The sequence below is a fragment of the Scyliorhinus canicula genome, chromosome 21, assembly GCF_902713615.1.
Source record: "Scyliorhinus canicula chromosome 21, sScyCan1.1, whole genome shotgun sequence".
Taxonomy (NCBI): Eukaryota; Metazoa; Chordata; class Chondrichthyes; order Carcharhiniformes; family Scyliorhinidae; genus Scyliorhinus; species Scyliorhinus canicula.
Window position 1 is genome coordinate 2303413 of NC_052166.1, and position 27948 is coordinate 2331360.

A 27948-nucleotide genomic window follows, 5' to 3' on the forward strand; every position below is an offset into this window, starting at 1 on the left:
CAGTGACCCAGCCGGGAATCGAACCTGGGACCCTGGAGCTGTGAATTCTGGTATTTGAGCTACGGTGATCTCTCATGGAGGGCAAGGTGACAGAAAGAGGCATCAACCCAGGTGAAGTTGGGTTGTGAAAGCGGCTGGCCAACTCGAGTGTGAGGATGTTGCAAGACAGACAAACATGACCAAACGTAACAGCAAATCTCCAGGTCAGATAACCATTAAATGCTAACGATAGTACGTCAATCAAATAAGAGTGGCACATTTTTCCATGAGGTGGTTTTTTTTTTTCGGTGTGTGCATGGTTAACAGAGTTTTCAGCAGCTGGAGTTAAATAAATGATCAAAGCGGAGGAATCGCGGACTCAGACCCTCCGACCCGCCTGTGAAGAAATCGACTTGACTGGACCCCGTCTCCCGGTTCCGTGGGACGAGCTCTTCCGCAAGGCAAGTGGAGCGAGATTCAGCCGAGGATTCGTAGTCTCCAGACATTCATAGCAGGTGAACCTTCCAAGTTTGACGGTGGGTGTTAAGCAGGCGTGGGGTTGGGAGTCTGTTCCATGTACAGCTGTTCAGCTTCGCCCTGCATGCACACCCCTGGGAAGCAAGATGCAAGAGAGGGTGAGGCCAGACTGCAATCCGGGTAAACCTACAGGTAACTATATTGTCAGCAACACACACACATCGCTGTCACATGCTCCTGGCTGAATTAATTATTGGTCCCGAGCAACTCGAGATTGGTGTGCAAATATTTGTGGAACATTGATGTTAGAGAATATTGCTGCTGTACTTTCACAATCAGTCACATGGCGATACAGACCTTCGACAATCACTGAAAAGGGCGATGGGCGGGGAGTGACATGTTGCAGACATGCTTTTGCCCCGAAAAATGTTCCGCACTTTCTGAACAATCCTGAGTGCCCTATTAGCAGCACTAACAGCCAATTTATGATAATCAGTCAAACTCATAACATGGCTCATTTATACGTGCTTGAGGTGCCGTACATTCAGACACTTGGATTTGACTGTGCAAGCATATAGAATATGTTCAAGCCTTGTGTCTTTGTTGAATGCCCAAGCAACCAATTGTTTCCTGTTTCTTTGTCTGATGTGGGGGGTCTCCTGTGGGAGGATCTGTTGGGTGTCTGATGGGAGGGTCTAGTGGAGGTCTCTGATGGGGCTCTCTGGTGGGGCGTGTCTTGTGGAGGGTCTGGTGGGGGGTCTGGTGGAGGTGTCTGGTGGGAGGTCTGGTGTGGGGGGTCTCTGCTGGGGGGGTCGGAATGCCTTGTGGTGCCCACCATGCATACATCTGCTCGGCAAAGCAGAATGAATGGCCTCTGGGCACCACTCCCAGCGCCAGCACAAATCAGATGGTCCACCTTTGGCGTGAGAACATTGTCTCCAAAAGGACATTCCTGCCCCTGGTTCCTTTCAGCATCAATCACTGTAAAACCATCTGGTTCAGTACGGGGGGAAATCTACCGTCCTTACCTGATCTGACCTACATGTGACTCCAGACCAATCAAGCCATGTCCTTAACTGCCCCTGAAATGTCTCCAGTGAGACACTCTGTTCAAGGGGCAGTTAGAGATGGGTAATGAATGCTGACCTGGACAGTGACCCACATGGATAAAGGAACAATTATGTGCGTGTGGGTGACAGAGCCGGTGTCAGTCTGTTACCTGAGTCTGCGTAAGACGAACCGGCATCGGAATGTGTGTTGACCCGACTCTGGCTCGGTCCAGGTTCCGAGCCACGGGCATGGGACCCTGGGAAAGAAATCACCAACACACACTCTGAATGCAGGTTGACACTCCCTTCCCCCTCCACCCAGGGACACGGGAGGCTACCCGCATTGGTACCAGGGGATGTTCGCCCTACCCACTCCCACCATCAGTACCAGGGGATGTTCGCCCTCTCCACTCCCACCATCAGTACCAGGGGACGTTCGCCCTCCCCACTCCCACCATCAGCACTGGGGGCTTCCCCTCGCACTCTGTCCCCATCATCAGCATTGGGATCTCTACCATCAGCCCTTAATAACTAGACGGCGCGCAGCACGGTGGTTAGCTCTGCTGCCTACGGCACTGAGGACCCGGGTTGGAATCCTGGCCCTGTCAGTGTGGAGTTTGCACATTCTCCCCGTGTCTGCGTGGGTTTCACCCCCCACAACCCAAAGATATGCAGGGTCGGTGGATTGAACACGCTAAATTGCCCCTTAATTGGGAAAAATTATAATTGGCTCTAGATTTATATAAAATAATAAACGCAGTCTGGCCCTCCCGAACAATCGTCAGAAGGATGTCCCTTTAACTGTCTCACCAGCGTCTTAGACAACAAATTAGCATTCAAAAAGAAATTGGCCAGTAAGAGACACATTCCCCTGGATCTTTACCTGTCTTCAAAATCAGGCAAACATTAGCCACCTGAAGCCACAGCAGCAACAGACCTGTGTCATGTGACAGTACCTTTAAGAAATGGGCCTTTAAGAAATGGGTGTTTACTTCAGTGATGTCAGAGCGGGGGTGGAGCTGGGCTGTCTGTCAGCTTTTAGTTTTGCTTTGAGAAAAGCTTGGCTGTAGCTGTATTTTTTGGTTTTATTTTTAGTGTTGGAGCTGAAGCCAGTCAAAGAAGGCGTATTTTCAATCTCTCTGCTCTCTAAAGACTATCTCTTGATCATTTGGTGAACTCAGAGTTATAACTGTTCTCAGTAGTGAAGTTGAACCTGCTTCGGTTGAAAGATTTTTGTTGTCTTCTGGATGTTTAAAGGAAAGTTTCAGTATTATTTAGCGTGTTGTATTCTTGGGGAGTTGTATTTGAATTGATGGTTGCTAAGATGTTCACTGTATGCTTTAAAAAGTTAACTTGAGTTCATAGAATAAACATTGTTTTGCATTAAAAATTACTTTTCCATTTCTGCTGTCCCACACCTGTAGAGTGGGCCGTGTGCTCCCCATACCACAATCTATTAAAAGTTGAGCTCCATGATACACTTTGGGGTTCTCTAAACCCTGGCCCATAACAAATTGGGGGCTCGAGGGGGATAAAAGTTGATCTATTGGATTGGCTTAGTGAACTTAAAGACAGTGAGGGGTGAGCATATTGTGGGTGCTTTTCAGGTGTTGGATTCCAGTTTAAGTTGGGAGTGTGTTGTGGGCAATGGCTCTTTCAGAGGCTCTGAAGTTTTTGGGGGTGGAGACGGTCACACACAGTACCTTAGGGACAGAGACTAAAGACAGACTTAGAATTGGCAAATACATTGCATTTAACATTACCTGCCAAGGTGCAAAAAGATGAGGTAATTATCGTGATGGTTAAGCATTTAAAGTTTTCTGAGATAGAGTCTGACTCATTGGAAATGGCAAAAATTCAGTTAAAGATTAAACAAATGGAACATGAGAAAGAATTAAAGCAGCTTGAATACAAAAGAGGGAGAGAAGAAAAAAGAAAAAGAGAGAGAAGATAGGAGAAAAGAAAGAATAGCCCGAGCAGAACAAAAAGAAAGAGAAAGGGAGATACAGTTCAGGGAAAAAGAAAGAGAGAGAGAAAGAGAGAGAGAGGAAAAAGAAAGAGAGAGAGAGTTTGAACTTCGGAAAATGGCCATGAAACATGACAGTCAGTTAAAATTGGCAGACGTGAAGGGAAACGTACAGTTGGATGATAGTGATGAGGATAGTGAGAAAGAGCTTTAAAGTCGAAGGCTTGGTGGGGATCTATTTAAATATGTCCAAGCATTGCCAATGCTTGATGAGAAGACGGTAGAAGCCTTTTTCATTTCATTTGAGAAGGTAGCTAAACAAATGAAATGGCCAGAGGACATGTGGGTATTACTGATTCAAACAAAGCTGGGAGGTAGAGCTAGTGAAGGGTTTGCATCACTACCGGAGGAGGTATCTGGAATGTATGAGGAGGTGGAAAAATCATCTTGGGTCCATATAAAGTAGTGCCTGAAGCCTACAGACAAAGGTTTAGAAATTTAAGAAAAGAATTTGGTCAAACATACATGGAGTTTGAAAGGGTCAAACAGAGTAATTTTGATAGCTGGATAAGGGCTTTGAAACTGGACCAAACGTATGAAGCTCTCAGAGAAATTATACTTTTGGAGGAGTTTAAAAATTCAATTCCTGATGTAGTGAGAACTCATATGGAAGAACAGAGGGTTAAAACTGCGAGGTTAGCAGCAGAAATGGCAGATGATTATGAATTAGTTCATAAATCACAGCTTGGTTTCTGACATCAGTTTCAGGCTGTGAGGGATAGAAACTGGGGACATGAGAAATACTCAAGTGGCAAAGGCAAAGGTGATCTGATGGGAGACAATAAAGAGAGTGTACCTCAGATTAAAAAATAAATTCAGGAGGGTGGAAAAGAAATGAAAAGTTTCAAATTTTTTCACTGTAATAAACTAGGCCATGTAAAGTCACAGTGTTGGGGGTTGAAGAAAAGCACTGGGAAGGCTGATGTGGTAAAGCAGGATAAGACAGTGGGATTTGTTAGAGTGGTAAACGAAAGCCCAAGGGAAGTGAAGGAGGTGCAAAAGATTGTACAGCCTGTTCAAGAGTTGATTGATAAGAAGGTGCCAGATCTTTTTAAAGAATTTATTTGTGTGGGTAAAGTTTACTCATGTGTATCAGGAGGAGCAGGTAAATAAGTCACAATTTTAAGAGATACGGGAGCTAGTCAATCTTTGATGGTACGAGATGAGGAGTTATATAGTTTGGGAAGAATGTTGACAGAAAAGGTTGTGATATGTGGAATTCAGGGTGAGAGGAGTAGTGTTCCATTATATAAGGTAAGGTTGGAAAGTCCAGTGAAGAGTGGTGAAGTGGTCGTAGGAGTAGTAGAGAAACTATCTTGTCCAGGAATACAGTTTATCTTCGGTAATGATATAGCTGGATCGCAGATGGGAATGATGCCTACTGTGGTTGATAAGCCAGTGGAAAATCAGACAACTGAAGTGTTGAAGGACGAATATCCTGGGATTTTTCCGGATTGTGTAGCAACAAGGTCGCAAAGTCACAGGTTAAGACAAGAGGAGAAATCAGAGAGTGAAGATAAAGATGAAGTGCCATTATCAGAAACGATTTTTGATCAGATCATTGGAAAAGAACAGGTGGAGGATGTTTTTTAGTTCAGGAAAATTGGCAGAGTTACAACAGAAAGATATAGAAATGAAACGGATGTATCAGAAAGCATACAGGGAAGTGGAATATGATTGTATACCAGAGTGTTATTACCGTAAAAGTGATGTCTTGATGAGAAATTGGACTTTTACATATTTAGACAGATGAAAAGTGGGCAGAAGTTCATCAAGTAGTATTGCCGGTAAGGTATAGAAAGGAGGTGTTGCGAGTTGCACATGAGGTACTAGTGGGAGGGCATTTAGGAGTAAGGAAAACTCAAGCTAAAATACAAAAACATTTTTATTGGCCTGGACAACATAAAGATGTAGTGAAATTACATGTGCAGTGATAAAACTAGCGCCCTTAATACCCATTCCAGCATTTAAGGAACCTTTTACAGGGGTCCTAATTGATAGCGTAGGACCGCTTCCTAAAATGAAACATGGGAATCAATATCTTTTGACGATAATGGATGTGTCTGCTAGGTTTCCAGAGGCCATTCCAGTACGTAATATTACAGCTAAAAAGATTGTGGAGGATTCTTTGCTAGATATGGACTACCCACAGAAATACAATCGGATCAAGGATCAAATTTTACCTCAAGGTTATTCAAAGAAGTTATGGATAGCTTAGGAATAAAACAATTTAAATCAACTGCGTACCATCCAGAATCGCAGGGAGCAGTAGAAAGGTGGCATCAGACATTAAAGACAATGTTGATGTCAAGCTTATCCATAGGAAACACAAACTGACCTGAAAGAGTTATTGATATCACATGGGCAAGTTTGTGGAGCTAAGTTGTGAAGCACTAAAATGGCTATACATGATGTAGGTATGGGAAATGCTGTTCCAATCAAATAATATCCATATAGACTTAACCTTTTAAAATTGGCACAGGTTAACAAGGAGATTGAAAGTTTGCTTAAAAATGGCATAATTGAAGTGGGCTGCAGCCAATGGAGCTCACCCATTGTGATGGTACCTAAACCAGACGGCACCCAACAGTTATGTGTGGACTATAGAAAGGTTAATGCAGTTACAAGAACGGACTCTTATCCTATCCCACGTTTGGAGGATTGCATTGAAACATTCAGCTTTTATTTCCAAACTGGATTTACTTAAAGGTTACCGGCAGGTACCTTTATCCAAAAGTGCGAAGGAGTTTTCAGGTTTTGTGATTGCAGATGGTAAATACCAATTCAAAGTTATGCCATTTGGCATGAAAAATGCCACAGTCACATTTCAACGGTTAACAAACACAGTCGTTTCAGGATTACCCAATTCTGCGGTATACATCGACGATCTGGTAATTTTCAGCCAGACATGGAAAGAACATTTAAAACATCTGATGGAGTTATTCGATCGACTTCAGGAGGCGGGTTTGGTGATAAACCTAGCCAAAGGTGAGTTTGGAAAAGCCCAAGTCACTTTCCTTGGCCATACATTCGGACAGGGTCGAATGGTCCCACGGGATGTGAAACAGTTATTGAGGAGTTTCCAATACCCTCAACACAAAGGGAAATAATGCGATTTCTTGGCATGAATGGATTTGATTGAACATTTGTGCCAAATGTTTGTAGCGTGGTTGCTCCACTGATGGACTTACTGAAGAAACGTCGAGAATTTCTGTGGACAGCAGAGTTTCAACAGCATTTGACTGTCTGAAAGCTGTGATAACCAATGCTCCTGTGTTGGAGAATTACAAGGGACTCTGTGATCAGATTGAACTAAAGTATCTGACTTTAAAGAGAACTGCCGAGGCGTAGGGAAATGGATTGATTGTGCAGAGACCTTCTTGTTCAAAGAGACTATCAATCAAGAAGGATTTCAGTTGGAGGAAGAAGAACAAAAATGGACTGTTATTAAATGTTTGCATTGTTTTGTTTTATTGAAAAAAAATGTATATTCGCTGTCCATATTTCTTAAAGGATAATGAGAAGGTGAAAAATGAAACCATCTTGAAGTTGATGGTTTATTTTGTTTTTCTTGGGGGGAGGTGTCATGTGAGAGTACCTTTAAGAAATGGGTCTTTAAGAAATGGGTGTTTACTGCAGTGGTGTCAGAGTGTGGGTGGAGCTGGGCTGCCTGTCAGCTTTTAGGTTCACTTTGAGAAAAGCTTGGGTTTGTCTGTGTTTTTTGCTTTCGTTTTTAGTGTTGGAGCTGAAGCCAGCCAAAGAAGGTGTAATTTCGATCTCTCTGCAATCTAAAGACTGTCTCTTGATCATTTGGTGAATTCAGAGTGATAACTGTTCTCAGTAGTGAATTTAAACCTGATGTGCTTCTGTTAAAAGGTTTTTGTCGTCTTATGGATGTTGAAGGGAAAGTTTAAGTATTACTTGGAATGTTGTATTCTTTGGGGGGTGTATTTGAATTGATGGATGCTAAAATGTTCACTGTATGTTTTAAAAAGGTTAACTTGAGTTCATAGAATAAACATTGTTTTGCTTTAAAATTACTTTCGATTTCAGCTCTACCACACCTGTAGAGTGGGCCGTGTGCTCCCCATACCACAATCTATTCAAAGTTGTGGGTCAGGTGAACTCCATGAGAAACGTTGGGGGTTCTCTAAACCCTGGCCCATAACACCTGCCTAAACAAAAGAGTGTCAATATATACCCACCAATGGCTCTATCAACAGGTCCTTGAATTCCCTATAAAACTCACACACTAAACCATCTGTGATTCACATTTTCAGAAGGTTGTTGTAAACCTCACTGACATGATGTCATGTGGCAGGTGGAGCTCAGTAGTGAGATTAAAATGTATGTAAATCTATTAAAATGCAGTCTCACGCCCACAACGTCGGCGGCGAGAGTGTGGCATATCGGGAAACAGTTCTCATGAGATTTTGCCTCCGTGATGCTGTTCTCGTTGCCGGCGAGCGGATACGGGTACAGAATCGTCCCCACAGTCTGCATTCTTATAGCCCTCAAGAGGAGAAAGATGGACGTATCTGCTGAACCATTGGGCTAAATGCTCCTGTTTGCATGTCCTGTTTTAGGCTACGCAGAAAGGCCAGTAACAGAAATCTGTCATGCCATCCTCTCACAGAGGCTGTAGCATTTCTTGGGGTGTGGGCACCGTTGGCAAGACCAGCACTTATTTCCCTCAGGCGTATAATGGCCTCAAACAGACAACGTGCACATTGCATTGTTCAATACGCCACAGTCATGTCCCGCAAACAGAACTTGAACTGAACGGGATGAGTGCCATTTAGTCGGCAAAGGGTTGGTTAGAACATGCATCAATACTCTTACCTCTCCACCTGCCGATCCCTCCAGCCAGGGCAAACATAATTCCGACTATCCCTATTGTTATCCCAGACACGTATCCGTGTTCCGGCCAGCTCCTCACCTTGGGAGCTAGGGAACAAAATAGAATTAGGGTCAAAATATGTCACACTGCCGGATTGATGCAAGCCCCTTTTTTCTTTCCTCCCTGACACCCCAGGCTTCCTCACATCACGGACCACAGCATAGGCAGGTATAGCTATTCTCATGCAGGTATCTATGTCCCTTGCTTCCAGAAAGTGCTGAAAACCAATCAAGTGATGTTTCAGCTCCAGGAGTCTCTGCCCATCACCACCCCCTCCAGGTGTGCGGCTGAGCTCACAAGCAAAGGGGAGTTGTTTAGGCAGGCCAAGGCTCTCTGGTGCTAAGAACTGTTCATGGACACCACACATTGATGTGCTCTGGATGGATCCAACTGTAGTGCATTTTGTCCGTTTGAGATCACGATACAGACATGATTCGCCAGAGGAATTCCCTACCGTTTTCTGCACACCCCCATCCCCATCCTCCCTGCCCAAAACTGCACAAAAGCAGGGGGCTGAATTTTCCAGTGTGATCATCCCGTTCCCTGGCCACACGATTAGCGAACAGTGTAAAGAGCCAGTCACATCAGCGGGAGCAGAAGATCCCGCCTCAGGCCAATGGCGCTGGAAAATATCCCATATGGTGAGGGAGGGGGGGCATAAAATCCCACGCATGACTGACCTGTGTTAAGTCTGACCAACATGGATCCTGGCTATTGTAATAGATTCTCCAACATCTCCTTACCTCGCTCCCTGAAGTCAACAGGGTTTATGTTCCCTGGGACCTGGTTGCCCTCTGACCTTCTCCTCCTCTCCTGAACCTCAGTAGAGGGTGGGGCCATTACCAGACACAATATTGTCTCACCCAGTGCCAATCAGAGCAGAGCAAGAGGCCATTCAGCCCTTCAAACCTGTTCCACCCACATTCACTTAGCTCATGGATGATCCTCTACAACTACCCTCGCCTAAACCCAGTCTCAGAATTGAAATAGGCTGAAGTCTCCGCCCTCCCTTTGTACCCCAGAGGCACTGAAAACTATTGAAGAGCCTCTGGCGAGGCAGAGTGACATTTTAATTAAATAGAGTTTCAAACACCTTGTGAATCACAACATCCGTCTATACTCGTGCCCTGAAGTCTTATACATTAAAAATGCTCCTTTAGTCCCAAAATAATCCTCACATTGACTGTAATCACAGCAAACATCACAGGTAAATCATCTCTTTCAGGCTAAAAAATGAACAGGTAAATTTATTTACATCTAAGATTACACAGAGCAATAAATCAATGCAAGCATCGAAAGATGCTAATTTTCCTGGCCCACTTGGGCCAGTGAGAGACCAGGTGATGCTTCTTTGCGTCTCAATCGATTGTGGGAGAGGACTTACCCCAAGTTGCTGTTAGTTTGTCAGGGCTGCTACTGTGCTCCATTTGGCAGCTGTAGGCATCGCCGCTCCTGGGGGTAATAGTGATCTGCAGAGTGGACTGGAATGTCCCATCCATGTTCGGTAAAACACTGCTACTCAACACCTCCTGCTCGACCTCATCACCATTGAGCAGCCAGGTTGCGTTGAAGCCACTTGGGTAAAATCCGTCCATGCGGCAGATGAGGAGCAAGAGTTGCTTCTCGCTGGGCAAGCGGTGCACGGTTATGTTGACGGACGGCTTGGCTGCAGAAGAGTGAAGGGCAAACATTTTAACCTTCCCCAGAAAGAGCAACAGAGCAGGAAAAACCCTCTGACAGAATCAGCTAGATTCCTGAATACGGATTGGCGAACATTCCCGCGACCTCAGCAGCTTTCTAGCACGGACTAAATGGACTAAATGGTCTCCTTGTGTGCTGCAAAACTCGGTGATCCTCATACATCACCCTGAAGCACCTTTGCCGTGTTGGATGGACATGGAGGGAAGCACCGCTGTGTTGGGAGCCTGCCACATGTCAGATGTGAGATTGGACACATTCTTCCACCGGCCTGCCAGCTCCTCGACTACAATGGCAATGCCATTGCTGCCAGTGGCTCATGCCAGCCTGTGGTATCCCATCGTTCTTCAAAAGCAACGCTGCGATTTGAAATTGTAGGAACCAACAGAGCTTCCCTGCTCGGTGCTCGGGCCTGACAGAGCTTCCCTGCTCGGTGCTCGGGCCTGACAGAGCTTCCCTGCTCGGTGCTCGGGCCTGACAGAGCTTCCCTGCTCGGTGCTCGGGCCTGACGGAGCTTCCCTGCTCGGTGCTCGGGCCTGACAGAGCTTCCCTGCTCGGTGCTCGGGCCTGACAGAGCTTCCCTGCTCGGTGCTCGGGCCTGACAGAGCTTCCCTGCTCGGTGCTCGGGCCTGACAGAGCTTCCCTGCTCGGGCCTGACAGAGCTTCCCTGCTCGGTGCTCGGGCCTGACAGAGCTTCCCTGCTCGGGCCTGACAGAGCTTCCCTGCTCGGGCCTGACAGAGCTTCCCTGCTCGGTGCTCGGGCCTGACAGAGCTTCCCTGCTCGGTGCTCGGGCCTGACAGAGCTTCCCTGCTCGGTGCTCGGGCCTGACAGAGCTTCCCTGCTCGGTGCTCGGGCCTGACAGAGCTTCCCTGCTCGGTGCTCGGGCCTGACAGAGCTTCCCTGCTCGGTGCTCGGGCCTGACAGAGCTTCCCTGCTCGGTGCTCGGGCCTGACAGAGCTTCCCTGCTCGGGCCTGACAGAGCTTCCCTGCTCGGTGCTCGGGCCTGACAGAGCTTCCCTGCTCGGTGCTCGGGCCTGACAGAGCTTCCCTGCTCGGTGCTCGGGCCTGACAGAGCTTCCCTGCTCGGTGCTCGGGCCTGACAGAGCTTCCCTGCTCGGTGCTCGGGCCTGACAGAGCTTCCCTGCTCGGTGCTCGGGCCTGACAGAGCTTCCCTGCTCAGTGCTCGGGCCTGACAGAGCTTCCCTGCTCGGTGCTCGGGCCTGACAGAGCTTCCCTGCTCGGTGCTCGGGCCTGACAGAGCTTCCCTGCTCGGTGCTCGGGCCTGACAGAGCTTCCCTGCTCGGGCCTGACAGAGCTTCCCTGCTCGGGCCTGACAGAGCTTCCCTGCTCGGTGCTCGGGCCTGACAGAGCTTCCCTGCTCGGTGCTCGGGCCTGACAGAGCTTCCCTGCTCGGTGCTCGGGCCTGACAGAGCTTCCCTGCTCGGGCCTGACAGAGCTTCCCTGCTCTGTGCTCGGGCCTGACAGAGCTTCCCTGCTCAGTGCTCGGGCCTGACAGAGCTTCCCTGCTCGGTGCTCGGGCCTGACAGAGCTTCCCTGCTCGGTGCTCGGGCCTGACAGAGCTTCCCTGCTCGGTGCTCGGGCCTGACAGAGCTTCCCTGCTCGGTGCTCGGGCCTGACAGAGCTTCCCTGCTCGGTGCTCGGGCCTGACAGAGCTTCCCTGCTCGGTGCTCGGGCCTGACAGAGCTTCCCTGCTCGGTGCTCGGGCCTGACAGAGCTTCCCTGCTCGGTGCTCGGGCCTGACAGAGCTTCCCTGCTCGGTGCTCGGGCCTGACAGAGCTTCCCTGCTCGGTGCTCGGGCCTGACAGAGCTTCCCTGCTCGGTGCTCGGGCCTGACAGAGCTTCCCTGCTCGGTGCTCGGGCCTGACAGAGCTTCCCTGCTCAATGCTCGGGCCGGCAAACTCCTGAACCTTGTGCAGCGGGTTCACACCAGGTCGTCCGCAGAGGCAACGGCCTCGTCAGATGTCAACTTCCAAGCCCAATTAGATGACATCATAGCGCAATACCACAGCGTCTTCACAAGGCTAAATCGCTGGCTTTTAAAGCAGACCAAGCAGGCCAGCAGCACGGTTCGATTCCCGTACCAGCCTCCCCGAACAGGCGCTGGAATGTGGCGACTAGGGGCTTTTCACAGTAACTTCATTGAAGTCTACTCGTGACAATAAGCCATTTTCATTTCATTTCATTTCAAGGTATGGGCACACTCCCTTACCAATGCAAGATACTGCTGAAGCCGAATGCCACACCTGTGGTTCATGCATCGCGTCGGGTGCCGGCGCCCCCTAAGGACCACCTCAAGCAGCAGCTGCAAGACCTCCAGGACCAGGGCGTCATTTCTAATGTCACAGGTCCCACGGACTGGGTTAGCTCCATGGTCTGTGTCAATAAACCATCAGGGGAACTTCGCATTTGTATCGACCCCAAAGATTTGAACCGTAACATCATGAGGGAACACTATACCTAAACGAGAAGAGCTCACCAGCGAAATATCTCACACCAAGTTTTTCACGAAGCTGGACGTCTCCAAGGGGTTTTGGCAAATACAGTTGGATGCGACTTAATAGAGCCAATGCTCGTTCGGTCAACCAGAATTCGTTGCCCGCCACAGAGACTGAATTTATAGACTGCATGATCTTGTGATCCGTTTACACATCTGTACATATTGCTTCTTCCTAATTTGTTATCTGCCCTCGATCTGCATTAGACACTTTCCCATATAAATACGTTAACATACTTTGTATATAGCCAGGCTCCTGTACACGCACACTCACTATTTATTGACCTACACACATTTTTTATAAAACAAAAGGGGAGGAGATGTCATAATATACACACAGGTATATGATGGTGCACAGACAGGCAGTGATTGACCAATGAACACACAGAACACAGCAGCCAATCACCAGACAGGACACGGCCACTATAAAGCCAGAGGGCACTAGTTTTCCCGCTCTCTTGGGATACAGCCTCTGAGACAGTCAGAGCCTGTGAGCAGCAACTAGAACATCCACCATGTGGTAGTCAGATAGTCTGGTCAGGTTAGCCTCAGGTCTCCAGTCAACTCAGCATAGTGTCAACCCACAGTTCAAGTATGTATGATAGTTACAACATCGAGGGCAGAAGGGCCTGTTCTGTGCTGTACTGTTCCTCTTAAGAGTTCAATAAAATCTAGTTGCATTTCTTCAAGTGTTGGAAGCCTGTCTCTCTCACTGCTGCAGTAAACGTAGTCCTCACAGACCCAGCTTACCCAACACATCACTCCCTATCTCTGAAACCTCCTCCAGCCCCTACAACCCTCCCTATCTCTGAAACCTCCTCCAGCCCCTACAACCCTCCCTATCTCTGAAACCGCCTCCAGCCCCTACACCCCCTCCCTATCTCTGAAACCTCCTCCAGTCCCTACAACCCTCCCTATCTCTGAAACCTCCTCCAGCCCCCACAACTCTCCCTATCTCTGAAACCTCCTCCAGCCCCTACAACCCTCACTTTCTCTGTCACCTCCTCCAGCCCCTACAACCCTCCCTATCTCTGTCACCTCCTCCAGCCCCTACAACCCTCCCTATCTCTGAAACCTCCTCCAGCCCCACAACCCTTCCTCTCTCTGTAACCTGCTCCAGCACCTACAGCCCTCCCTATCTCTGTCACCTCCTCCAGCCCCCAGAACCCTCCCTATCTCTGTAACCTCCTCCAGCCCCCACAACCCTCCCTATCTATGTAACCTCCTCCAGTACCTACAACCCTCCCTATCTCTGTCACCTCCTCCATCCCCTACAACCCTCCTCCAGCCCCTACACCCTCCCTATCTCTGTAATCTACTCCAGCCCCTACAACCCTCCCTATCTCTGTAATCTCCTCCAGCCCCTGCAACCCTCCCTATCTCTGTAACCTCCTCCAGCCCCTACACCCCTCCCTATCTCTGTAACCTCCTCCAGACCCTAAAACCCTCCCTTTCTCTGTAATCTCCTCCAGCCCCTGCAACACTCCCTATCTCTGTAACCTTCTCCAGCCCCTACATCCCTCCCTATCTCTGTAACCTCCTCCAGCCCCTACACCCCCTCCCTATCTCTGTAACCTCCGCCAACCCCTACACCCCTCCCTATCTCTGTAACCTCCTCCACAACCCTTCCTATCTCTGTAACCTCCTCCAGCCCCGACAACCCTCCCTATCTCTGTAACCTCCTCCAGCCCTTACACCCCTCCCTATCTCTGTAACCTCCTCCAGCCCTACACCCCCTCCCTATCACCGTAACCTCCGCCAACCCCTACAACCCACCCTATCTCTGTAACCTCCTCCAGCCCCGACAACCCTCCCTATCTCTGTAACCTCTTCCAGCCCCTACACCCCTCCCTATCTCTGTAACCTCCTCCAGCCCTGACAACCCTCCCTATCTCTGTAACCTCCTCCAGCCCCTACACCCCTCCCTATCTCTGTAACCTCCTCCAGCCCCTATAACCCTCCCTATCTCTGTAACCTCCTCCAGCCCCTACAACCCTCCCTATCTCTGTAACCTCCTCCAGCCCCTACACCCCCTCCCTATCTCTGTAACCTCCTCCAGCCCCTACAACCCTCCCTATCTCTGTAACCTCCTCCAGCCTCTACACCCCTCCCTATCTCTGTAACCTCCTCCAGCCCCTACAACCCTCCCTATCTCTGTAACCTCCTCCAGCCCCTACACCCCCTCCCTATCTCTGTAACCTCCTCCAGCCCCTACACCCTCCCTATCTCTGTAACCTCCTCCAGCCCCTACACCCCCTCCCTATCTCTGTAACCTCCTCCAGCCCCTACACCCCCTCCCTATCTCTGTAACCTCCTCCAGCCCCTACACCCCCTCCCTATCTCTGTAACCTCCTCCAGCCCCTACAACCCTCCCTATCTCTGTAACCTCCTCCAGCCCCTACACCCCTCCCTATCTCTGTAACCTCCTCCAGCCCCTACACCCTTCCTATCTCTGTAACCTCCTCCAGCCCCTACACCCCTCCCTATCTCTGTAACCCCCTCCAGCCCCTACACCCCTCCCTATCTGTCACCGCCCTATCTGTAACCTCCTGCAACCCTCTGGGATCTCTGTGTTCCTCCAATTCTGGCCTCTCCAGCATCCCCCGATACCCTTTGTTCTTCCGGTCCAACAATTGAGGAGCTTGATTAAAAGAAATCAGCATTGCGACTATGCATTCAGCTGCCTGGGGGTGCCAAGGTCTGGAATTACCTTCCAAAGCCTCTCTATCTGTCTCTCTTCATCTCTCTGTGTATGTGTGTGTGTGTCTCTCTCTCTGTCTCTCTCTGTGTCTCTCTCTGTGTGCCTCTCTCTGTGTCTGTCTCTCTGTGTATGTGTGTGTGTGTCTCTCTCTCTGTGTCTCTCTCTGTGTGCCTCTCTCTGTGTCTGTCTCTCTGTGTATGTGTATGTGTGTCTCTCTCTCTCTGTCTCTCTCTCTCTCTGTGTCTCTCTCTCTGTGTCTCTCTCTGTGTGTCTCTCTCTGTGCCTGTCTCTCTGTGTATGTGTATGTGTGTCTCTCTCTCTCTGTCTCTCTCTCTCTCTGTGTCTCTCTCTCTGTGTCTCTCTCTGTGTGTCTCTCTCTGTGCCTGTCTCTCTGTGTATGTGTATGTGTGTCTCTCTCTCTCTGTCTCTCTCTCTCTGTGTGTCTCTCTCTCTGTGTCTCTCTCTGTGTGCCTCTCTCTGTGCCTGTCTCTCTGTGTATGTGTATGTGTGTCTCTCTCTCTCTGTCTCTCTCTCTCTCTGTGTCTCTCTCTGTGTGCCTCTCTCTGTGCCTGTCTCTCTTTGTATGTGTATAAGTGTCTCTCTCTCTCTCTCTCTGTGTCTCTCTCTGTGTCTCTCTCTGTGTGCCTCTCTGTGTGCCTCTCTCTGTGCCTGTCTCTCTGTGTATGTGTATGTGTGTCTCTCTCTCTCTGTCTCTCTCTCTCTCTGTGTCTCTCTCTGTGTCTCTCTCTGTGTGCCTCTCTCTGTGCCTGTCTCTCTGTGTATGTGTATGTGTGTCTCTCTCTCTCTGTCTCTCTCTCTCTGTGTCTCTCTCTGTGTCTCTCTCTGTGTGCCTCTCTCTGTGCCTGTCTCTCTGTGTATGTGTATGTGTGTCTCTCTCTCTCTGTCTCTCTCTCTCTGTGTCTCTCTCTCTGTGCCTCTCTCTGTGCCTGTCTCTCTGTGTATGTGTGTGTCTCTCTCTCTCTTTCTCTCTCTCTGTGTGTCTCTCTATGTCTATCTCTCTGTCTCTCTGTGTCTGTATGTGTTTGTGTGTGCGTGTGTATCTCTCTCTCTTTCTGTCTGTCTCTATCTGTCTTACTGTCTCATTCGCTCTCTGTACTCGGTGTCTCTTTTTGTGTTTCTCTCCACCTCTGTCACTCCGTCTCTATTCAGCCTTTTCACCCCACCTGTGTCTCTCTCTCTCTGTCTCTCTGTCTTCATCTCGCCCTCTCTGTTCCTCTCTCTTATTCTGTCTCTCTCTCTGTGTGGTAGTATGACTAGAGGTACTACGGTACCTGGGAGTGTGAGCTACCATTGGTGGAGAAGGCTCGCTGCTCATTGGTCCAAGTGTTTGCATTTCATTGGTCGGAATGTAAGGTAGCTCCGCCCAGTGAGGCGGGTTATAAGAACCCATGTTCCCCAGCAGCCGGCCTCTTTCTGTACTCGAGCTGCTGGTGAAACACCTTGTTGATTAAAGCCTTCAATTCGGACTACATCCTCGTTTCAGTAGTTATTGATCACGCATCACTCTGTATCTCCCTCTCTGTGTCTCTCTCTGCCTGTCTCTCTCTCTGTCCGTCCTGGTCTCTTGCTCGGTCTCACTCTCTATTTGCCTATCTGCCTACTCTCTGCCCTTCTGTTTCTGTCTGTCTCTCTCTCTCTGTTTCTCACTCTCTTTGTCCCTTCATCCCTGCCTCCCTCACTTTACTTTGCTCTTTTCTCTCTGTCACTTTTTTTCCCTTTCTCTGTCTCCTTCTCTCTATCTCTCTTTCTGTCTCTCTGTCCATTTCTTTGTCTGTCTCTCTCTCTCTCTCTGTCCATCTCTCTCTGTCTGTCTCTCTGTCTCTGTCTGTCTCTCCCTCCGTCTCTCTCGATCTCCCTGTCTCTCTCACTCTGTCTTTTTCTTTGTCTCTTTTCCTGTCTCTCTGTCTGTCTCTCTTTCTCTCTCTGTTTTTTTTGTCTCTCTCTCGCTCTGTCTTTCTGTCTCTTTCTCTGAGTCTCTTGCTCGCTCTCTCTGTGTCTCTCCTTCTGTCTGTCTCTCTCTGACTCTCTCTCTCTGTCTCTCTCTTTCTGTCCCTCCCTCTCTGTCTGTCTGTCTCCCTGTATCGGTCTCTCTCTCTGTCTCTCTCTCCCTCTCTCTCTGATAGTGAGTGGGTGTGTGAGAGTGTGTGTGTCAGTGTGAGTGAGTCAGAGCGTGCGTTAATATGTGTGAACCTATGTGAATGTGTATGAGTCTGTGTGACCGAGTGTGTGTCTACGTGTGTGTACGTGCGTGTGTGATTGTCATTGCATGTCTGAGTATACGAGTATGTGTGTGATTGTGAGTGTGTGTTTTGTGAACGAATGTGTGTGTGAGTGAGTGTGAGTTGTGAGTGTGCTTGTGTGTGAGTATGTGTGTGCGTGTATATGTGAGTGTGTATGTATGTGAGTGTGTTAGTGTGTGAGTGTGTGTGTATGAATTTAAATGTGTGTTAGTGTGGGTGTATGTGTTAGTGTGAGTGTGTGTGAGTTTGAGTGTGTGAGTACATGAACAGGCATCGGAATGTGGCAACTAGGGGCTTTTCACAGTAACTTCATTGAAGCCTACTCGTGACAATAAGCGATTTTCATTTCATGACAGTGAGTGTGAGTGAGTGTGAGTGAGTGTGAGTGAGTGTGATAGTGTGTGATAGTGTGTGATAGTGTGTGATAGTGTGTGATAGTGTGTGATAGTGTGTGTGTGTGTGTGTGTGTGAAGTGTGTGTGTGTGTGATGTGTGAGTGTGTGTGTGATGCGTGTGTGTGAGTGAGTGTGTGTGTTAGTGTGTGTGTGTGAGTGAGTGTGTGTGTGATGTGTGTGTGTGATAGTGATGTGTGAGTGTGTGTGTGATATTATGTGTGTCTGTGAATATGAGTGTGTGACAGTGTATGTATGAGTGTGTGTGATATAGTGTGTATGTGTGAAAGTGTGTGTGATGTGTGTGTGTGAGTGAGTGTGTGTGTTAGTGTGTGTGTGTGAGTGAGTGTGTGTGTGATGTGTGTGTGTGAATATGAGTGTGTGATAGTGATGTGTGAGTGTGTGTGTGATATTATGTGTGTCTGTGAATATGAGTGTGTGACAGTGTATGTATGAGTGTGTGTGATATAGTGTGTATGTGTGAAAGTGTGTGTGAATGTGTGTGTGAATGTGTGTGTGAGTGTGTGTGTGAGTGTGTGTGTGATAATGTGTGATAGTGTGTGATATTGTGTGTGTGAGCATGTGTCAGTGTGTATGTTGGTATGAGTGCGATTGTGTGAGTGATTATGTGTGTGAGTGTGTGAGTGAGTGTGTGTGAGTGAGTGTGTGGGATAGTGTGTGTGAGTGTGTATGTCAGTGTGAGTTAGTATGTCAGTGTGAGTGTGTATGTTAGTATGAGTGTGTCAGTGTGCATGTTATAGTGTGTGAGTATGAGTGTGTGATAGTGTATGTATGAGTGTGTGTGTGTGAGTGTGTGAGATAGTGTGTGTGAGTGTGTATAGGATAGTGTGTGTGTGAGTGTGTGTGTGATATAGTGTGTGTGTGTGTGAGATAGTGTCATGTGAGAGTGCCCTTTAAGAAATAGGTGTTTAAGAAATGTACCTTTAAGAAATTGAGCTGCTCATGTTACTGGAGTGATGCCAGAGTGTGGGTGGAGCTGGGCTCTGGCTGCAGTGATGTCAGAGCGTGGGTGGAGCTGAGCTCTGGCTGCAGTGATGTCAGAGTGTGGGTGGAGCTGAGCTCTGGCTGTGGTGATGTCAGAGTGTGGGTGGAGCTGAGCTCTGGCTGCAGTGATGTCAGAGTGTGGGTGGAGCTGAGCTCTGGCTGCAATGATGTCAGAGTGTGGGTGGAGCTGAGCTCTGGCTGCAGTGATGTCAGAGTGTGGGTGGAGCTGGGCCCTGGCTGCAGTGATGTCAGAGTGTGGGTGGAGCTGAGCTCTGGCTGCAGTGATGTCAGAGTGTGGGTGGAGCTGAGCTCTGGCTGCAGTGATGTCAGAGTGTGGGTGGAGCTGAGCTCTGGCTGCAGTGATGTCAGAGTGTGGGTGGAGCTGAGCTCTGGCTGCGGTGATGTCAGAGTGTGGGTGGAGCTGAGCTCTGGCTGCAGTGATGTCAGAGTGTGGGTGGAGCTGAGCTCTGGCTGCCGTGATGTCAGCATGTGGGTGGAGCTGAGCTGTGGCTGCGGTGATGTCAGAGTGTGGGTGGAGCTGAGCTCTGGCTGCAGTGATGTCACAGTGTGGGTGGAGCTGAGCTTTGGCTGCCGTGATGTCAGAGTGTGGGTGGAGCTGAGCTCTGGCTGCAGTGATGTCAGAGTGCGGGTGGAGCTGAGCTCTGGCTGCAGTGATGTCAGTGTGGGTGGGGCTGAGCTCTGGCTGCAGTGATGTCAGAGTGTGGGTGGAGCTGAGCTCTGGCTGCAGTGATGTCAGAGTGTGGGTGGAGCTGAGCTCTGGCTGCAGTGATGTCAGAGTGCGGGTGGAGCTGAGCTCTGGCTGCAGTGATGTCAGAGTGTGGGTGGAGCTGAGCTCTGGCTGCAGTGATGTCAGAGTGTGGGTGGAGCTGAGCTCTGGCTGCGATGTCAGAGCGTGGGTGGAGCTGAGCTCTGGCTGCAGTGATGTCAGAGTGTGGGTGGAGCTGAGCTCTAGCTGCAGTGATGTCAGAGTGTGGGTGGAGCTGAGCTCTGGCTGCGGTGATGTCAGAGTGTGGGTGGAGCTGGGCCCTGGCTGCGGTGATGTCAGTGTGTGGGTGGAGCTGAGCTCTGGCTGCAGTGATGTCAGAGTGTGGGTGGAGCTGAGCTCTGGCTGCGATGTCAGAGCGTGGGTGGAGCTGAGCTCTGGCTGCGGTGATGTCAGAGTGTGGGTGGAGCTGGGCCCTGGCTGCGGTGATGTCAGTGTGGGTGGAGCTGAGCTCTGGCTGCAGTGATGTCAGAGTGTGGGTGGAGCTGAGCTCTGGCTGCAGTGATGTCAGAGTGTGGGTGGAGCTGAGCTCTGGCTGCAGTGATGTCAGAGTGTGGGTGGAGCTGAGCTCTGGCTGTGGTGATGTCAGAGTGTGGGTGGAGCTGGGCCCTGGCTGCAGTGATGTCAGAGTGTGTGTGATATAGTGTGTATGTGTGAAAGTGTGTGTGAATGTGTGTGTGAGTGTGTGTGATAATGTGTGATAGTGTGTGATATTGTGTGTGTGAGCATGTGTCAGTGTGTATGTTGGTATGAGTGCGATTGTGTGAGTGATTGTGTGTGTGAGTGTGTGATAGTGTGTGAGTGAGTGTGTGTGATAGTGTGTGAGTGAGTGTGTGGGATAGTGTGTGTGAGTGTGTATGTCAGTGTGAGTTAGTATGTCAGTGTGAGTGTGTATGTTAGTATGAGTGTGTCAGTGTGCATGTTATAGTGTGTGAGTATGAGTGTGTGATAGTGTATGTATGAGTGTGTGTGTGTGAGTGTGTGAGATAGTGTGTGTGAGTGTGTATAGGATAGTGTGTGTGTGAGTGTGTGTGTGATATAGTGTGTGTGTGTGTGAGATAGTGTCATGTGAGAGTGCCCTTTAAGAAATAGGTGTTTAAGAAATGTACCTTTAAGAAATTGAGCTGCTCATGTTACTGGAGTGATGCCAGAGTGTGGGTGGAGCTGGGCTCTGGCTGCAGTGATGTCAGAGCGTGGGTGGAGCTGAGCTCTGGCTGCAGTGATGTCAGAGTGTGGGTGGAGCTGAGCTCTGGCTGTGGTGATGTCAGAGTGTGGGTGGAGCTGAGCTCTGGCTGCAGTGATGTCAGAGTGTGGGTGGAGCTGAGCTCTGGCTGCAATGATGTCAGAGTGTGGGTGGAGCTGAGCTCTGGCTGCAGTGATGTCAGAGTGTGGGTGGAGCTGAGCTCTGGCTGCAGTGATGTCAGAGTGTGGGTGGAGCTGAGCTCTGGCTGCAGTGATGTCAGAGTGTGGGTGGAGCTGAGCTCTGGCTGCGATGTCAGAGTGTGGGTGGAGCTGAGCTCTGGCTGCAGTGATGTCAGAGTGTGGGTGGAGCTGAGCTCTGGCTGCAGTGATGTCAGAGTGTGGGTGGAGCTGAGCTCTGGCTGCAGTGATGTCAGAGTGTGGGTGGAGCTGAGCTCTGGCTGCAGTGATGTCAGAGTGTGGGTGGAGCTGAGCTCTGGCTGCGGTGATGTCAGAGTGTGGGTGGAGCTGAGCTCTGGCTGCAGTGATGTCAGAGTGTGGGTGGAGCTGAGCTCTGGCTGCCGTGATGTCAGCATGTGGGTGGAGCTGAGCTGTGGCTGCAGTGATGTCAGAGTGTGGGTGGAGCTGAGCTCTGGCTGCGGTGATGTCAGAGTGTGGGTGGAGCTGGGCCCTGGCTGCGGTGATGTCAGTGTGTGGGTGGAGCTGAGCTCTGGCTGCAGTGATGTCAGAGTGTGGGTGGAGCTGAGCTCTGGCTGCGATGTCAGAGCGTGGGTGGAGCTGAGCTCTGGCTGCGGTGATGTCAGAGTGTGGGTGGAGCTGGGCCCTGGCTGCGGTGATGTCAGTGTGGGTGGAGCTGAGCTCTGGCTGCAGTGATGTCAGAGTGTGGGTGGAGCTGAGCTCTGGCTGCAGTGATGTCAGAGTGTGGGTGGAGCTGAGCTCTGGCTGCAGTGATGTCAGAGTGTGGGTGGAGCTGAGCTCAGGCTGTGGTGATGTCAGAGTGCGGGTGGAGCTGAGCTCTGGCTGCAGTGATGTCAGAGTGTGGGTGGAGCTGAGCTCTGGCTGCAGTGATGTCAGAGTGTGGGTGGAGCTGAGCTCTGGCTGCAGTGATGTCAGAGTGTGGGTGGAGCTGAGCTCTGGCTGCAGTGATGTCAGAGTGTGGGTGGAGCTGAGCTCTGGCTGCAGTGATGTCAGAGTGTGGGTGGAGCTGAGCTCTGGCTGCAGTGATGTCAGTGTGGGTGGGGCTGAGCTCTGGCTGCAGTGATGTCAGAGTGTGGGTGGAGCTGAGCTCTGGCTGCAGTGATGTCAGAGTGTGGGTGGAGCTGAGCTCTGGCTGCGGTGATGTCAGAGTGTGGGTGGAGCTGAGCTCTGGCTGCAGTGATGTCAGAGTGTGGGTGGAGCTGAGCTCTGGCTGCAGTGATGTCAGTGTGGGTGGGGCTGAGCTCTGGCTGCAGTGATGTCAGAGTGTGGGTGGAGCTGGGCCCTGGCTGCGGTGATGTCAGAGTGTGGGTGGAGCTGAGCTCTGGCTGCAGTGATGTCAGAGTGTGGGTGGAGCTGAGCTCTGGCTGCAGTGATGTCAGAGTGTGGGTGGAGCTGAGCGCTGGCTGCAGTGATGTCAGAGTGTGGGTGGAGCTGAGCTCTGGCTGCAGTGATGTCAGAGTGTGGGTGGAGCTGAGCTCTGGCTGCAGTGATGTCAGAGTGTGGGTGGAGCTGAGCTCTGGCTGCAGTGATGTCAGAGTGTGGGTGGAGCTGAGCTCTGGCTGCAGTGATGTCAGAGTGTGGGTGGAGCTGAGCTCTGGCTGCAGTGATGTCAGAGTGTGGGTGGAGCTGAGCTCTGGCTGCAGTGATGTCAGAGTGTGGGTGGAGCTGAGCGCTACTGCTTTTTTAGTTTCAGTTTGAGAAAGAGTTTGGGTGTGTCTGTGTTTTTCAGTGAGCTGAATCTGAAGTTAAAAGTGAGCTGCACTGCTGTTGATCTCTGCCAGTAAAAGACTATCTATGGATCATTTGGGTGAACTCAGATTTGTTAAAAAGGTCTCAGTATTGATGAGAATCTTGGGCAGAATTCTCCCCGATCCGGCGGGGCGGGGGGTCCCGGTGTAGCAGAGTGACGCTATTCTCTGCACCTTTGGGGGCCAAGCCCTCACATTGATGGGCTAGGCCTGCGCCGGAGCGGTTGGCACCACGCTGACTGGCGCCAAAACTGGCACAACGGCCTTTGATGCCCGCTTCGCCGGTTCACGCATGCGCCTCTGCGTCAGCTGCTGCTGATGTCACCACCGGCGCATGCGCACTGGGGGATTCTCTTCAGCCTCCGCCATGGTGGAGGCCGTGGCGGCGGCGGAAGGAAAAGTGCCCCCACGGCACTGGCCCGCCCGCCGATCGGTGGGCCCCGATCGCGGGCCTGGCCACCGTGGGGGCACCCCCCCCGGGGTCCGATCTCCCCGCGCCCCCCCCAGGACCCCGGGGGCCCGCTCGCGCCGCCAATCCAGCTGCCACCAGAGGTGGTTCAAACCACGGCGGCGGGAGAGGCCTCCCAGCGGCGGGACTTCGGCCCATCGCGGGCCGGAGAATCGCCGCAGGGGGCTCGCCGCTCGGGGCGGACGTCACACCGACCCTGCGGGTGTCGGAGAATTTCGCCCCTAATTTGCTCCTGTTTGAAGGTTTGCTAAGTCTTTTGGATGTTAAAAGGACAGCATACAGGTTACTTAGTGTTGTATTCTTTGGGGGTTGTATTTGATTTACTGGTTGCTAAGATGTTCACTGTATGTTTTAAAAAGGTTAACTTGAGTTCATAGAATAAACATTGTTTTGTTTTAAAAAATACTTTTCCATTTCTGCTGTCCCACACCTGTAGAGTGGGCCGTGTGCTCCCCATACCACAATCTAGTAAAAGTTGTGGGTCAGGGGAACTCCATGATACACTTTGGGATTAGGGTTAGGGTCAAGGTTCACCCTAATTTGGTGTGTGTGATAGTGTGTGTGCACGTGCGTGTGTGTGTGTGGGATAGCGTGAGTGTGTGTGAGCGTGATATTGTATGAGTGTCTGTGAGTATGATATTGTGTGAGTGTGTGTGTGACAGGGTGTGAATGTGTGATATTGTGTGTGTCAGTGTGTGTGTTGGTATGAGTGCGATTGAGTAATTGTATGTGTGATTGTGTGTGTAAGTGTGTGTGAGTGTGTGGGATAATGTGTGTGAGCGTGTATGTCAGTGTAAGTGTGTATGTTAGTATGAGTGTGTCAGTGTGCGTGTTATAGAGTGTGAGTATGAGTGTGTGATATTGTGTATGTGTGTGTGTGGGATAGTGTGAGTGTGATATTGTGTGAGTGTCTGTGAGTGTGATAGTGTGTGATATTGTGTATGTGAGCATGTGTGTCAGTGTGTATGTTGGTATGGGTGTGATTGTTTGAGTGATTGTGTGAGTGATTCTGTGTGAGTGTGTGATAGTGTGTGTGTGAGTGTGATATTGTATGAATGTGTGAGTGGTGAGTGTGTATGTGTGTGTGTGTCAGTGTGAGTGTATGAGTATGAATGTGTGTGTGATAGTGTGTGTGTGAATGTGTGTGGGATAGTGTGTGTGTGAGGGTGATATTGTGTGAGTGTATGATAGTGGTGAATGTATATGTGTGTCTGTGATAGTGTGTCTGTGGGTGATAGTGTGTGGTAGAGTGCGTGTGGTATTGTGTGAGTGTGATAGTGTGTGTGTGTGGTAGTGTGTGTGTATGTCATAGTGTGTGTGACAGTGTATCTGTGTGTGTGGTAGTGTGTGTGTGTGTCATAGTGTGTGTAATCGTGCGTCGGTGTGTGTGTGATAGTGTGCGTGACAGTGTGTGAGTGCGTGTGTGATCCTGTGTCAGTGTGTGTGATAGTGTACGTGACAGTTTGTGAGTGTGTGTGTGATCATGTGTCAGTGTGTGTGTGTGATAGTGTGTGTGTGATCATGTGTGTGATAGTGTGTGTGTGTGATAGTGTGTGTGTGATAGTGTGTGTGTGATCGTGTGTGTGATAGTGTGTGTGATAGTGTGCGTGACAGTGTGTGAGTGTGTGTGTGATCATGTGTCAGTGTGTGTGTGTGATAGTGTGTGTGTGATCGTGTGTCGGTGTGTGTGTGATAGAGTGTGTGACAGTGTGTGAGTGCGTGTGTGATCGTGTGTCACTGTGTGTGTCACAGTGTGTGTGACAGTGCGTGACTGCGTGTGTGATTGTGTGTCACTGTGTGTGTGTCAGTGTGTGTGTGATAGTGTGAGTGTGTGTGTGTGTGTGATCCTGTGTCAGTGTGTGTGTGATATTGTGTGTGTGTGTGATAGTGTGCGTGACAATGCGTGACTGTGTGTGTGATAGTGTGAGTGTGTGATCCTGTGTCAGTGTGTGTGTGATAGTGTGTGTGTGTATGTGTGATAGTGTGCGTGACAGTGCGTGACTGTGTGTGTGATAGTGTGAGTGTGTGATCCTGTGTCAGTGTGTGTGTGACTGTGTGTCACTGTGTGTGTGACTGTGTGTCACTGTGTGTGTGATTGTGTGTCAGTGAGTGTGTGATAGTGTGCGTGACAGTGCGTGACTGTGTGTGTGATTGTGTGTCAGTGAGTGTGTGATAGTGTGCGTGACAGTGCGTGACTGTGTGTGTGATTGTGTGTCAGTGTGTGTGTGATAGTGTGAGTGTGTGATAGTGTGTGTGTGTGATAGTGTGTGTGTGTGATAGTGTGTGTGTGTGATAGTGTGAGTGTGTGATAGTGTGAGTGTGTGATAGTGTGTGTGTGTGATAGTGTGAGTGTGTGATAGTGTGAGTGTGTGATAGTGTGAGTGTTTCACAATGGCATAACTTACCAATCAGACGACGAGCGACCAGTAAGATTGCGTCCCCCACAAGGGCAGCGAAGGATCCGTAACTGACATACCGTTTGACCAGCCTCTCATCATCATTTAGATGCTGGGCCAATGGTTCTGTTATTGGCTGAGTGGCCATGAATTGATTGGTGGTGTAGTTGAACCGGATAACCTCCATTCCATCATAAGCGAAGCTGAGGTTGGTGGCTGGGGTTTGGGAACTATCGTAGGCGAACAGAAACTGCGTCATGTGTGTGTCTGGATGGAGGAGGAAACAAGACACTGGTCAGTCCCGGATAACAACTGGCCGAACTAAATCGAACCACAGCACATTGACCCTCTGGATAGGCCTCCTCACTCCCCCGCACTTCCTCCATCCACGGAACCCCCTCCTCTACTTACCTCCTCCATCCCCAATCTCTTCCCTTCGCCCTCTTCATGTCTCCCTCCTTATCCCATCCCTTCTCCAACCTCAGCACCGCCCCCCCCCGCCCTCCCCTCTCCTTCCCCGTATCCGCCCCTAACCTACCTCCGCCCATTGCCAACATCCTCCCCTCCATTTCCCCCTCAATATCTCCTCCTTATCCTCGCCCCATTTCCTTACCCTGTCTTTACCCCTCTCGTTACCCTCTTGCCTTCACATTGCCCCCTTTTGCCCCATCTTTACCTCCTCCCTCTACACCCTCTCTTCCTCTTCACTTTGCCATCTCCCCCCTCAGCTTTCCCCTCTTTAGCCCCTCTCTTTACCTTTAACCCTCATCCTCTCTTTACACCTGTTTACCCCTTACTCTCTCTTACCCTTCCTTTAACCCCTTTTTCAAACCGCCTCTCTACCCCCACTTTGCTGTCTCTCTATTCCTCTTGTTTCAATTCTCTTCCCTCACTGACCACTCCCTTTATCCACTTATTCTCTCTTTACACCCTCCTTAACCCCCTACTCTCTCTTTATCCCCTCCATTTACCTCCCCACTTTACACCATCTCTTTACCCCCTTATTCTCTCTACCTCTCTTTACCCCCTTTCTTCATCTCCTCTATTTACCCCCTCTCTTTGCCCCTTTCTCTTTACCCCCTTGCTTTACCCCCTTGCTCTCTATTTAGCCCCACTATTTACCCCGCTTTGTCCCCTCCCTTTACCCCCTTATTCTTTATTTACCCATCTATTTACCCCCTCCTGACTCCCTTTCTATTTACCCCACTATTTACCCCCGCTTTGTCCCCTCCCTTTACCCCCTTATTCTTTATTTACCCATCTATTTACCCCCTCCTGACTCCCTTTCTATTTACCCCACTATTTACCCCTGCTTTGTCCCCTCCCTTTACCCCCTTATTCTTTATTTACCCATCTATTTACCCCCTCCTGACTCCCTTTCTATTTACCCCACTATTTACCCCCGCTTTGTCCCCTCCCTTTCCTCCTTACTCTCTATTTAGCCCCTCTCTTTATCCCCTCGTTTTAACCCCCACTCTTTATTAATCCCCTCTATTTATCCCCACTATTTAACCCCACTATTTAACGCCCACACTCTCTATTTATCCCCTCTATTTAACCCCCACACTCTCTATTTATCCCCTCTCTTTATCCCCCACACTCTATTTATCACCTCTATTTATCCCCCTCTTTATCCCCTCTATTTAACCCCCACACTCTCTATTTATCCCCTCTATTTAACCCCCACACTCTCTATTTATCCCCCCTCTTTATCCCCTCTATTTAACCCCCACACTCTCTATTTATCCCCTCTCTTTATCTCCATCTCTCCTTACCCACAATCTGGAAGAGCCCAGACACCAGGAGGACTAAGAGTCTGACCATCCCGGCCAGGTGAGGGGGCCTGGGGGCACCGGAATGTTCCAGAAGCTTCAAGAAAGTTCCTGTGCACCGAGTACGGAGCCTGAGCTTTCTCTTTGAACAAGTTTTAAAAGCTCGTCACCAAACGCCGCCCACTGCATTCGGTGCTTCCTCTTTGTTTGGTTTCGACCTGCTTATTTATTTTTTTGGCTCCGATTGCAGGATTTTATTTCCTCCTCGGGCTTGGTAAAATCCTGCGTGAGTGATGAGCCGAGATTTCTTCCTCCTTTTTCTCCTCCTCCTGTCTTCGGGGACAGGGAGCTCCGAATCTGGTGAGTGAAGGGAGGAGG

General features: G+C 49.9%; 2 protein-coding genes across 3 annotated transcripts in view; one reads left to right on the plus strand and one right to left on the minus strand.

Annotated features, from left to right (window-relative positions):
• LOC119955939 (HLA class II histocompatibility antigen, DR beta 4 chain-like) lies at positions 1-27744 on the minus strand. Of its 2 annotated transcripts, XM_038782599.1 has the most exons (6): positions 27574-27744; positions 25808-26065; positions 9816-10097; positions 8374-8478; positions 1676-1762; positions 1-590 (listed from the first exon to the last, which is right to left on the minus strand). In XM_038782599.1, the coding sequence occupies exons 1-6, from the start codon at positions 27620-27622 to the stop codon at positions 523-525; spliced, it is 849 nt and encodes a 282-aa protein (XP_038638527.1). In that variant the 5' UTR covers positions 27623-27744; the 3' UTR covers positions 1-522. The 2 variants fall into 2 exon arrangements, with proteins under 2 accessions (XP_038638527.1, XP_038638528.1); XM_038782600.1 differs by lacking the exon at positions 1676-1762 and having other exon boundaries at positions 4-590.
• The window catches only part of LOC119955940 (RLA class II histocompatibility antigen, DP alpha-1 chain-like), a 13113-nt gene continuing 12904 nt past the window's right edge, over positions 27740-27948 (plus strand). Inside the window, exon 1 of the mRNA XM_038782601.1 lies at positions 27740-27930. Coding sequence (XP_038638529.1) covers positions 27864-27930 — 67 coding nt within the window. The 5' untranslated portion in view covers positions 27740-27863. The remainder of the gene's footprint in view (positions 27931-27948) is intronic.

Bases quoted from the DNA above. Each gene is read 5' to 3' on its own strand.
- LOC119955939 (XM_038782599.1), bottom strand. From the start codon at position 27,622: ATGGTCAGACTCTTAGTCCTCCTGGTGTCTGGGCTCTTCCAGATTGTG. The intron at 26,066-27,573 runs GTAAGGAGAGAT...TCCTCCATCCAG, and splicing joins TGGGCTCTTCCAGATTGTGG to ACACACACATGACGCAGTTT. The intron at 8,479-9,815 runs GTAAGTCCTCTC...TTTGTTCCCTAG, and splicing joins CAAACTAACAGCAACTTGGG to CTCCCAAGGTGAGGAGCTGG.